Raw genomic sequence first — 12,963 nt, 5'->3', positions numbered from 1 at the left:
GTGTTGTCTCCTGATTTAGTCCTCCCAAGCTGTTTTGTGCTTTTCAGCATCTGGCCCATAGTGGCACTCAATAATCTTCAGGACAAACATGTGAGTTCCCTTTGCACCTTTCTCCCGGGGAGCAGTCACCTCCTCCAGGAAGCCTGCCTTGAAACCCCATGTGGGTTAAGTTCTCACCCACAGCATTCTGTGCACACATGCTTTGGGCCACTGCCTGTGGCTCTAACACTGCTGATGTGCCCTTCTTCCTCTCTGGGTCACTACTGGCTCTTCTGAAGAGGCAGGCCTAAGGTGTCAGCATTCCCAATTCCTGGCACCTGGTACGTGCTCCATAAAAGCTTTACCTCCATTGTAATGTTTTGAACGACCAACAATAAATTAAAAAAAAAAAAAAAAGCTTTACCTCTTCCGTGAGGCCAGTCACTTGCCCCCAGGCTGGAACTTGAAACTGAATACCTCCCAAGACCCACAACTCTTCACAACAGGTTCAGCAAGGAGCCAGCCAACGGGTCAGCCGCGCCCACTTCCCCCTCCTCCTGAGTCAAGCCCTGGTTTTTGTTCACTAGCTGAAAACAGGAAGCTGGAGAATGGGGAGTTTCTTGAAATTCTTGTTTGTCATAACTACTGTCTTGTGCTGGACATAGTCATTTGGGACCAAGACAACCAGCTGTCAGATCTCATTAGAGAAACAAGGAACCCAGTGACCTCGGGGCACATCACAGCCTCTTGTGACCAGCTCATAAAAGTGCCATTTGGTTTGGGACCATGCAGGTGTTACCTTTTAAAAGGCAGGAATGATACACATGTACTGGGGGCAGAACCCAGGGGCACTCTATCACTGAGCCATTTCCCTGATTCTTTACAGTTTTTAAAAATTAAAAGTTAAGTTGCTGCGGCTAGCTTCAACCTTGTGATCTTCCTGCCTTGGCCTCCTGAGCCACCGGGATTAGGGGCATGCACAGTTGCACCCAGCTAAGAGGGATCTTAATAAGCAAAGGGTAAAATGAACAAAGGAAGTCTGCCTTAGGGAAACACTGGCACACAATGACAAATGCCGGCACACTGGGGCTCCCCAGCTGCCTAAAGCTCAGTTCAGAGGCTCCCTGCTTGGCATTCAAGACCTCAGACCATCTCTGACTGCTGCTGGCATCTTGGAACATGCACCACTCTCTCCACCTCAGCCTACTTTCTGTGGCTTCTATCTCACATGGGTCTATTTGTCTTCCTAACTGTAACTGAAGTTCTAAGGGGCAGGGGCCATGTCTTATATATTTGTATTTCCCTAGCTTTCAGCACAATGCTGGGCACAAAGTGGCTAATACATACACATACACACAAACACACACTTTTTCGGTACTAGGGATTGAACCCAGGGCCACTTTACCACTGATCTACACCTGCAGCTCTTTCGATTTTCAGGCAGGGTCTCACTGTTGCTTAGCGTCTTACTAAGTTGCTGAGGTTGGCCTCAAAGTTACAATCCTCCTGTCTCAGCCTCCCAAGTCACTGGGATTATAGGTATGTACCACTGTGCCCAGCTCTAATATTTTGTACATTAAAATTCCAAGACTGAGCACCCACCCACATTTCTTTCTGTCCATCAGTAAAAGAGACCTTGGAATGCTTGCTGCCTTTTAAATGTCATCTTTAGCTACGGGGTAACTAACAAAACTTGTTCCTGCTTTTGGGGGTCTAATTTTAACCTATCTGTGGGGCTTCACAAAGTATTCCAGACATCAAAAGGAGAAACAGAGTTTGGGGGAAAACCGCTGAGGATAAAATGTGGACTCAGCAGCAGCTTCCAGCCTGCCCTTGGCCCTGTGGTTTCAGTTTGGCCCAGGATCCTGTTCTCAACTGCTACGTGACACTGCTCAGTCCCTGTGTGAAGGAAAAAGTGCTTGCGTTTGAGATCTTAAGGTATGACTCCCTGACTGAGGAAGAGGAAAAAGGAACAAAGTGGTGCAAGAAAAAAGCACAGAAAAACTTTTGGGATGAATTTTTATTTGGGCTTCTCACAGTGGTTAGAGCCACTCTGTCTTCAGAACAATCACAGCACAGGAAATGGGTCACTGAGACTGCCCAGAAAAATCTGACCAGCTGAATCTTATTGCTTAAAATACACATATTCACAATAACTGACAAATGGTGATGTGCCTCACACAGGAATGTGTTAGCATTTGCAAATCTTCCGACTGTAGCACCAAACCCTCCACCAATCCTTTCCTTCTCATTCATCTGGAAAACCAGACTCAACCTAGTCTCTCTGACCCCCTGACTATTCCTTCAGTTCCCTGTCTCCTTCTCTGAGCAGGAAGCCTCCAGCAGCCGTGGCCAACCGCGGCTTACTAGTTAAGCCCAGCTTGGCCACTGTGCTTCTTCTCAGGCCTTCAGGGTAAGATGCTTCAGTGAAGCCAACAGTCAACACTCAGACCAGCTCCCTGCTGGGGAAAGAAACCTAGAGGGTCAGATTCATCCATTTGATCAGTTAAATGAAGAAGGATTCATTTTGGTAAAACTTGTTCTCCTTGGAGACACTTCAGTGAGTTGTCTGTGATTTCGAAAGGAAGGTGGAAGGTAGGTATCTGAGGGCTGCTGTGCTGTGGCACCTCTCTGGCCACACGCCAGTCTGTCTGGGTCCACTGAACTCAGCAAAGGGACTGTGCTGTGGCACCATGAGTCTGCCAAAGCCTCCTGGCAATTCTGGGCAGGCTGATGTCTGGGCCACAGCAAGGCCAAGCTTGTCACTGAAGAGCCAATCAAGCTTCTGTCTGAATTCCACTTTTGCCTTCTGTCCCAAGTGGTTGTGGACACCCTCTGGGGGCTGAGACCGAAGGCAAGGAGTAGCAGAGGGAGGCAGACAGGTTCAGAGCACGCTTCCATTAACACGGACAGAACACAGGCCTCTCAGCGTCCACGGAGCAATGTGCAAATTGCAGTGATGAGCAGAGTGGAACCTCTACCTTGAGCGCAGTATCTCAGGCAAACACAGGGGGGCGCCGTCGACAATGCTGCCAAATACACTCGAGTACACAGTCAGATGTTTGTTCGGTAAACAGTAAATGCATAAAATAAATTACCTTGAGAGGGCCATGTTTGCTTCAGACGTGTGGTTAACGTGAGCAGGATGGCTGCCATTCAAAGTATCTTCACAGGAACACGGGGTGTGGGGCTCACACACAAGAGACACACACACACACTACAGGTCATTCAAAGTCATCGTCTACAGACTTCACTTTGTTCGACATGAATTTTGGTTCTGTGGAATCCAAACAGACACTCATTCACCTCACAGCCTTGGATTTGTCTGTTTATATATATATATATATTTTTTTTCCCTTTTTTACTATAACATCAATGCTTAGCCTGAATATCATCATTCAAAAGTGGGAGAAGAACCAAACTTTTCATATGAACAGGGATGGATGGGGAATGTTAGTTTCAGCTGATTGCTTTCTCCTTTCAGAGTTTTCCTATCAAAGCTCAACTGGTTGTCCAAAACCAGACGACAGTAATAAGGATCCTGTGGTCCTTCTGGAGGCTGCCTCCACCTCCCACCTGGGCCACCAAAACTCCTTACATAGGTTACAGAAAAGTGAGTCATCCGACCTCAATGGGCTAGGGACAGGGAGAGAGCATGAGAACCACAGATAACCAAGGGATTTCTTCCAAGTGGTCAGTTTAAAACAAACAATCAAACACACAACAACAAGAGACTTATTCAAAATCAAAGAGAAAATACTGTGTGAGAACCAGACTACGGGGCTGCCTTTCCCAGGACCCACAGCTTCCTCAGACCCTCTGTTCAGAAGAGTACAAGGAGATACAAAGTCCTGCAGACCATGTGCTAGGGATGGACAAGGACACTGGTCACCTGTGGGCACAGACCAAAGGGCAGAGATGCAGGAAGCTGCACTTCTCTCCACTCCCAGATTTAGGGCCTACTGCTCAGAGCTAACCAACTCCAAGCCCACACACAAACATCTCCCTCTGGCTCAACTGCAGCCACATTCGTGGAAGGCTAACCTGGGAAAGCACAAACTTCCCTTGTCCGGAAGAGAATTCTTGCAAGCCCACTGGTAAGGTTCTTGTTTCTAGCTGGCTTTTGTTGTTTGTTAAAAAAAAAACAAACAAACAAAAAACAAAGAAAAGGCAGTCTACTCTTCCACACCTGAGCCTGCTGGGAAGGAAGGGGCCCCTCCAGGATGCACAGTGGTACATTTTCTTGTCACCTGGAATTTGAGAGATCAACAAGCCTCCTACCAACCTGTCCACCAGCTCTCATCCTCCCACAGAATCAGCTCAACTCTGGCTGTGCAGACACTGGCAGCCACAGCTGACAATCCCTAGGCCTCTGTGGCTTCCTTCTTCAACCAGGGCTAAGAAGGGTTGCTTCTGCTGAGCTGACACACAACAAAGTTCTCTTAAACTAAAACCAGAGCATAAATCCACTACATCACCAAGAATCATCGCAGGACACAGTCCTAGTCCCCTTCTTTGGGGGCTTTAAAACACATCTCTCTGACCAAAGCAGGTAGGTGAGACATGACTTGAAAGGGGGAAGAAGGGGATGAGGAATGAGTCATGGAACCAACTTCTCAGCCCTCCACAATATTGTGCTTTTGTGAGGGAGAGGCACCCACACCCCAAACTGTACTTGGAGATGTAGGAAAAAGCAGGAGAGGAGAAGGGAAAAAAAAGTGGCTGTACCACTTCCTCTGAAAGTCACTTAATGCTTCTCTCGTGAGTCTCCCTTACCCTGGTTGCTTTGCCAAGTTTCCGGGCACAGGCAGAGCCTACTCTAGCTGGGGGAGCTGCTGCTCTGGGAGTTTGGCGAGTCCTGCTCATTGATGGTGTTGAGCAGCAGGCACGCGGGCGGCCGAGGCAGGTGGGAATGTCCAGGCTCTCGAGCCTGCTCCTCAGAGGGCTGGCAGAGCCCTTCCTCCTCATCGCCAGGAGGCCTCACGTGGCAGCTGTCACAGAAGTCCAGGGGCCCATCCAGAGCATCATCAATGAGTGTGGTGAACTCTTTGAGGTCATCGTCATGATGGCCCCGGTTGCACACACACACCTCAATGCCTGAGTCACCTGTGAAGCGGCGATGTCTGCCAGGTGTCTTGTCTTTGCTATCGGGGAGCACACTGCCATGTTCAGAGCTGGAATCTTTCAGTAGCTCCTCCTTACATTCTGAATCCTTGTCTAGGAAGGCCGCTGGGTCTAGCTCCCCCAGGCCGGCCACTGAGCCACTGGGCTCCATTCCAGGGGCTTTGGTGGCTGCTCGGTCAGCTGGCACGTCAGAGGGCTCAGGATCAGCGATGCTTGGGGGTCTTGTGCTGCTTCTGCTGGGCACAGACAAGGGGCTGCTCTGTGCCCCCTGGGAGCCCCTGGTAGGATCAGCACCCGGAGGGCTGCCACCTGCAGGGCCACACTGAGGAGGCAGCTGCTGCTGCTGCTGTAGCTGGAAGGCACTGTACGGCGGGGGAGGAGTTGGAGGTCGGTTCACCACTTCCTCATAAGGAGGTAGTAAATAGTTTGGCAAAAACCCTAAAAATGGGGAGGTAGGGAGGAAAAATTACTGCACTGGCCACTGTCATAGGACAGATTGCAAAACTCATACCAAACATACGCATTGTCCCTTACCACCCCTCTAGCAGAGCCACCAAGCGGTAGCTTTGGCTCTTGGTCGTGGGCTGGGGAAGAGAGCTGTGAGCAAATGTGCAGAGAAAGAGGGACAGTTTGGGTTGACCTACTCCAGCTTCTTGACATCTAAGAGCCCCTAGTGCTGCTTCGTAAGCAAGGACTTCCTGCCTACCTGGAATTAAGGCAAAGGGTTAGGCAAATGTGGTAGATGACCAAGAACCAATTTCTGCCTGGAATGGACCATGGGCACACAGTCTCATATTCTTTGCTCAGACTGTATTCTCCATCTATCCTCAGGCCTCAGGGTCAGGGATCCTAACTTAAGACTTCCTGACCACTTATTTCTTTTTCTATTCTTCCAGATATATTATATACAGGGTCTTTCTCTGGGAAGTTAGAAATCTGTTGTCTATCTTACTCTAGTGTGGCTGGAAAGACACATCTTGACTCAAAGCAAGAACAGTGGTTACCAGCAAAGGACGAGGGGCCTGTGTCATCCAAGGCTCATTGAAAACATGCCAGGTAGGTTACCTTTTGAATGTGCTGAATACTTCAAGGCACAGATGACATAATAGTACTTGCTAGCATTTATTGAGCACTTACATATGCCAGGCACTGTGCTATGCAATTAATTCTTCTAGATGTGGAATTCAAACACTTCTGACTCTTTTATTTTGTAGAATGCACTTCACAATGGCCTGGGACAAGTTGCCCAACTGGGCCTTCATGGACCATTTGAGAGGTCACATGTAAAGAACCTCAGGGAAGTTCAGGCAGAGTGATTCACCAAGTTTCTTGGTTCTCAGGAAGTCCCAGCGCCCCCCAACACCAATACCTGCCCCTTTGATGGGCATCCCCTCTATGAGGCACATCACATAGCAGCAAGCAAAAATGGGAGGAATTCAGGCCACTGAACACCAAATTCCAATTCACTCACATTATACTCCATCTGACTATTTGCTTTAAATTTTTATTTTATTTTTTTCTGGCAAGAACCCAGGCACTGTGAGCTCTAGAACAGACCTGAGGCTTCAGGGACCCACAGCCGGAATACCTGCTCCTCTGTGCTGAAGGAGACCCCTGTTCCTGTATTTGCAAGATTCTATGTAGGGTAAATGGGGGCAAATTCCCTTGCCCACAGATGTCCTGACTCTGTGCTCCTGAGCTTCTGAGGGTTGGGAACGACAGTTTTGGGTACATACTGAAATAAAATGGCAGCGCTGAGTAATTGTGGGCTTCCCGGTAGGCAATCAGGTTGATTTCATGTTGCCGCTGCTGGGCCTGAAGGCGGTGCTTGGCTCGGCGGTGGTGGCAGACACAGCAGCAGCTCAGGATGATGATGATGGTCCACACCAGCCAGAACCCTGGGGAGTTGGGAAGGTGACACAGAGAGGCAAGTATGCATGGTGAGTACCAGCCAGAGGGGGCAACTATCAAACAAGGAGGTCCCTGGACAGTGCCCACATGGTTGAAGCTGGCACTGTTAGACCTCATCCCATTACTTTATGTTTAAGCTATGTTCATAAATGTTTCTGCCAAATCACGTGCGGAGCACACACTTGTAATCCCAATTATTTGGGAGGCTGAAGCAGGAGGATCACAAGTTTGAGCCTAGACTGGGCAAGTTAGTGAGACCCTGTCTCAAAATTTAAAATAAAAAGGGCTGGGGAAGTAACATGGTTGTAGAACAATCTTGGGTTCAACCCCCAGTACCAAAAAAAAGAAGAAGAAGAAGAAAAAGAAAAACCAAGTTTGTACCAGAGCAAAAGATGCACAGAGAAGCGATGTGAAAATGCTGACAGCACAGGAGGTCTCTCACTCCAGGGTGCCTCGGGGACCCTGGGGGAAGGGAGGAGTGCCAGGGTGTCTCTCTAGAACCACTGATTGGGTCCCATGTTTTAGGTTTTGCAGGCACTAAAAATGTTCATCTTTTAGGACAGTGTCCTTTTCCTCTTTTAAGGGATCTTAGAGAAAACACATTGCTTTCTTGGTGCCCCTCTCCCCTCCCCAACCCAACTCAGATTAGCAATTGCAAGGGGCTTTGGAGGGATTCCTGATAAAGAAATTCTTCGGGTTCTCTCAACATCGTGGAAAAGACCAGGGCTTTTTCTCTATGGTGTAAGTCTCTGCAATGCAGAATCCCTGAAGTTGGAAGTGGAAAATTCTAATTGCCTCAAGTCAATCTCTTCCCTAGAGAGTGTAAATGATTTCCTGCACTCTCCCTCTAATCCAGTACAATTCCATCTCCCACTGCCAGCATGGACCACCTCCCCTTCAGTCTGTGGCTGCACTAGACTAAGGGCCATCAACAGACCTCCCTTCCTCCTACTCCAGGGAGGGGAGGAGGAACAGGAGAAGGCCCACAACCCCCCTTTCTCACTATGCTGTCTCCACAAACTCCAAACTATGAAACCAGGAATAAATTAGATTTTAAAATTATCTCTAGTTTTATTTTTACTGGCTTTTATTATTATTATTTGGTTCTAGAGATTAACCCAGAGGTACTTTACCATTAAGCTATATCCCCAAACCTTTTTTTGTTTTGTATTTTTAGAAGGGTCCCATTAAATTGTTTATGGCTGAGCGATGAGGCTAGCTTTGAACTTGTGATCTTCCTGCCTCAGCCTCCTAATCTTCTGGGTTTACAGGCAAGTGCCATCCGTACCCAACTGGATTTTAATTTATTTTTAAATGTAATAAATTATTTTAGATAGGTCTTTCAATTCCTCTGGTAATGAAGTAATACAATGAAATAATAGGAATAATTTTTAAATTATGTGTAGAATATTATTTTTGACATATAAAAAGTTTGATATTAAATTTAAAATACAGATTATAAAACAATATTAAGTATGATCCCAACTTGATTCTCATTGATTTAAGGCATTTTGTCCCACCATTTCAAATGTGGGACACATATAAAAACTTAAATATAGTACATATAATTATATAGTAATATTTATAAATTTTGGATTATGATTTCCAACCTATTTTAATGCACCTGTGTCAATTCTGTTGAAACATTCACACAATTGAAAATTTGGGATTAACTGAGTGGTGGTTGTTATTATTTTCATAACTAGGGATTGAACTCAGTGGTACTTTACCACTGGGCTACATCACTAGCTCTTTTTATTTTTGAGACAGGGTCACGCTATCTTGCTTAGGGCCTTGCTAAATTGCTGAGGCTGGTCTCGAACTTGCAATCCTCCTGCCTCAGCCTCCCAAGTTGCTAGGATTATAGGTATGTGTCACTGTGTAAGGAGACTTACTTTACTGTTTTAATAAGACCAATGAAGTCCTAGAATCAGAATGATCATAGATTTAAATTAAAATATGATGTACACAAATATTCTTATATGCCAAGTCTCCATTTATCTTTTTTTATTGTTATAGATGTGATTTTAATTCAATCATATAATGAACCAATTTTTGCTTTAAAAAAGTAGGACTAACTGCTGTTGTATATTACCTACATCACCTCACAATCCCTACACTTCTTAGTTACTTTGTAAATTTTTTTTTCTTTTCAGATGGGGGTCTCAGCATGTTGCCCAGGCTGGTCTCAAAGCCATGAAGTCAAATGATCTCCCACCTCGGTCTCCCAAATAGTTAGAAATATACAGCCACTCTAGGGTTGGCATGATGGTAAACACACAGAATACTAGCTTGGGAGGCTAAGGTAGTAGGATCTCAGTTTGAGGCCAGTCTTGCAACTTAGTGAAAATAAAAACTGAAAAGTGCTGGGGACTGAGCACAGTGGTGGGGTGCTCCTGTGTTCAAGCCCCAGTACTGGGGGAAAAAATAATTACATTCTAGTCAGGTGTGGTGGTGTGTGCCTGTAGTCCCAGCTACTTTTGGGACAGCTGAGACAGAAGTATCACTTGAGCTCAAGAGTTTGAGACCAGTCAGGGCAATCTGGGCAACATAGTGAGACCCGGTCTAAAACAATAAATAAATAAATGAATGAATGAATGAAAATAAAGTAGTTTCTCCCATAAGCTAATCAGTATCTATTTTTTACCCCACAAAGTCATTTTTTCAGTAGTTCCTTACCTAAAGGTGAACCAACTTCTAAGTTTTATACTGCAATACACACGCTCTAAGACATTATTTCTCAGTTTTCATAACTTTTTTTTTTTTTTTTTGCAGTGCTGGGGGGCCTCCTGCAGGCTAAACAAGTGCTCTACCACTGAGCTATGCCCAGATGACTTCAAACTTGCCATCCTCCTGCTTCAGTCTGGGATTCAGCTGGGATTACAGGCATGTACAATGAAAATCAACTTTATGCTTTTTTTTTTTAAAAGAGAGAGTGAGAGTGAGAGAGAGAGAGAGAATTTTTTTTAATATTTATTTTTAGTTTTCGGTGGACACAACATCTTTGTATGTGGTGCTGAGGATCGAACCCAGGCCACACGCATGCCAGGAGAGCGCACTACCACTTGAGCCACATCCCCAGCCCCGAAAACCAACTTTAAAACTTGTTTTTAACCCACACACTGGTTTTCTTTTTTTTTTTTTTTTTTTTTTTAAAGAGAGAGTGAGAGAGGAGAGAGAGAGAGAGAGAGAGAGAGAGAGAGAGAGAGAGAGAATTTTTAATATTTATTTTTTAGTTCTCAGCGGACACAACATCTTTGTTTGTATGTGGTGCTGAGGATCGAACCCGGGCCGCACGCATGCCAGGCGAGCGCGCTACCGCTTGAGCCACATCCCCAGCCCGAACCACACACTGGTTTTCATGTTTGTCAAATATTCCTTGTTTTACCTATTCTGGGAATTAAGTAGGCTTAAACTTCCTGGCCCCTTTTTGATTGGCTGAGACTTTGGGACTAGTTCTAAATACTGCATTGAGATTAGAAGTGACGTGTCATTGAGAGACCAGAACAATTCTTACATATGTAGGACCCTCCACTAGTCTAGTTCCCTATGCTGTGGCAATTGGCAGCATTCCAGATGGTCACTTCAGGCTCAGTCAGTCTGGGTCCCAGGGGATGCTGAAGTGGGAACAAAGATGCCATCCAACCTTCAACAGATGTGTAGTGTGAATGACAAACACATCTATTATTTTAGGTCACTAGAATTTTGGACATGTTTGTTCCCACAGCAAAACCTAACCTACTCTGACTGCCAGTGTGTGTACAGGGTTTTCTGAGGGAGAGAATTTAAAGTTACTCATCAATTCTTGAAGGAATCTTTGATCCAGAAAGATGTCACCACTTCCTACAAGTCTTTTTCTCTTTAAATAAAAAATTAGGGAGAGCAGAAGGCAACTGAGGGGAGAAATAGGACAAATGAAACACAAACTTTTGGCAAAGTTACCTTCATCACATCTAATACGGCACCAGAAAACTCCCATAGTTAGTGAAATTCCACCAGCCTACTTCTTTGTTCTGTTTTGCAGTGCTGGGGATCAACCCCAAGGCCTCCTGCACACTAAGCACATATCTTACCACTGATCTACACTTCCAGTCCTAGCCTAGTTCTTTTCATTTGATATTATGGGAAGAAAAACTATCCTTAGTGTATATCAGCTGTGTGAGGTTATATTAGTTTCAAACTGAGTTATAATTTTTTTTTTCATTTCTAACACAAGCCCACAAGGAATTCTCTATGTGGATCAAAACTGGAAGAAAACTAACCTGGGAGCAGAATGGGTCTAGTGGTATGGCGAGTTGTCTGTATGGGTACAGAAAAGACCCCTAACAAGCTGGTCCTATTTGGTTTTAAGTAAGGCAGGTGTTTGAATTTGGCCTTCAAAAATCTGACTCTCTTGAAAGTCATTTTAGTCAAAGTTGTAACCCATCAACTTTAAAAGGGGAATATGTAAACTAGTCCATATGGAGATTGTCAAATTTTAATCTTCTAGCTAGATTTTAAATACAAGGCAGAAAGTTTTAGAAAGTAAAACCTAGGCCAGGTGCAGTGGAGTATGCCTGTAATTCCAGGCTGAGGTAGGGGGATTGCAAGTTCAATGACAGCCTCAGAAACTTAGCAAGGCCTGAAGCAACTTAGCAAGACCCTGTCTCCAATAAAATGTTAAAAAGGGCTGGGGATGTGGCTCAGTGGTTAAGCGCCCCTGGGTTCAATCTCTGGTATAAAAAAACCAAAGTAAAACCTAATTTAAGACATACATAAGAGGAAATTAGGATTGTTCCTCCCATACCCCTAAACACACATCTACCCACAGACTGTATTCCACAATGACAGCCTTTAAAGTTGTGACCTCACTGTGGGGAGCATTTACCATCCTAAGCAAAATGGAACACGTTTTTAAAAACAATCACAGTCCAATGTAGGAACTAAGCCGTGTGGCCCTGCTAGGGAGCTGAAGCATACTGACAGTCAGCTGCCCTTTCATTCCAGAGACGGTGGGTCACTTCCCTGCCCATTAGAGCGCTCAGCAGCAGGAGTTCCTGCTACTGCCACTGTGGAGAAGGCCTCGATTTAGGCAACGAAGCCTTCGGAGGCTTACGATTTCATCCGAAAGACGGGTGAGCTGTTCTATAAGCAAGACTATCAACCCGAAGAAGCTGCAGCAGGTGGCCTGGGATTGAACCCAGTCCACACTAATCATTTCCCAGCTTCATGCAGTTGGTTACTTTGTTTTCACTTCCCTCATCTGTAATGGGGGAAACGGTCCACCACATCTCTACACTTAAGAGTACTCAGAATTATGTCTGATGTACGCTAAGTTCTCTAGCTTATTATTATTGTTGTTTCAGGCATAGTCAGAGTTGGGAAGAATTTCCTTTAAATTTCCCTTTTAACCTGCTAAAATATTCCACAAAAAACATGGGTTAGGAACACATCCAAAGTTTGTTTCTAGGTTCTGTTCTTGGCAAAACTGACTGGAAATTCAGGCAACTCCCATTTACTGAGTCCCTGCCATGAACACGGTGCTGTGTCAGCTGGCTGATAGCAGCTCCCCTGCTCTGATCAGTGCGCCTTTGCCCAGAGGCCTAGACCACTAGGAAGCTGGGCTCCAACTGGGGCTTGGAAGGAGGTCCCAGCTTCCCGCTGGCCAATCTGTTCAGAGAGGCTTTCCTTTAACAGTGCAGCTCAGCAATGACATCTCGAGACAAACTAAGAAGAAAACTGGCTCATACATGTATTGAAACACCACATTGTGCCCTAATATGTACAATTTTTATGTGTCAATTTTAAAAATCAAAAAATTTAATTTAGCAGATGAAAAACAAGCTGGGCAATAAAAATATATGTTGACTGGATTTGCTAACAGTCTGTTTCATGTCACCTCAGGGAAGTATACTGTCCAGAAACACTCCTTTCTCCTCATAGAAGCCCAAATCAGGGAAACCTGAAGCT

At 45.4% G+C, this 12,963-nt stretch overlaps 1 protein-coding gene across 2 annotated transcripts in view; it reads right to left on the bottom strand.

Annotated features, from left to right (window-relative positions):
* Nucleotides 1-4,116: 4,116 nt before the first annotated feature.
* The window catches only part of WBP1L (WW domain binding protein 1 like), a 58,140-nt gene continuing 49,293 nt past the window's right edge, over nucleotides 4,117-12,963 (bottom strand). For both annotated transcript variants that reach the window (XM_081267401.1, XM_081267402.1), the window contains exons 3-4: nucleotides 6,840-7,001; nucleotides 4,117-5,541 (exon numbers count right to left, since the gene is read on the bottom strand). In XM_081267401.1, coding sequence (XP_081123527.1) covers nucleotides 4,799-5,541; nucleotides 6,840-7,001 — 905 coding nt within the window. In that variant the 3' untranslated portion in view covers nucleotides 4,117-4,798. The remainder of the gene's footprint in view (nucleotides 5,542-6,839; nucleotides 7,002-12,963) is intronic.

Source organism: Spermophilus citellus (genome assembly GCF_964194105.1).
Source record: "Spermophilus citellus genome assembly, chromosome: 15".
Lineage (NCBI taxonomy): Eukaryota > Metazoa > Chordata > Mammalia > Rodentia > Sciuridae > Spermophilus > Spermophilus citellus.
Note: the sequence above shows the minus strand (reverse complement) of the source record. Positions and strands in the feature narration are given on the sequence as shown.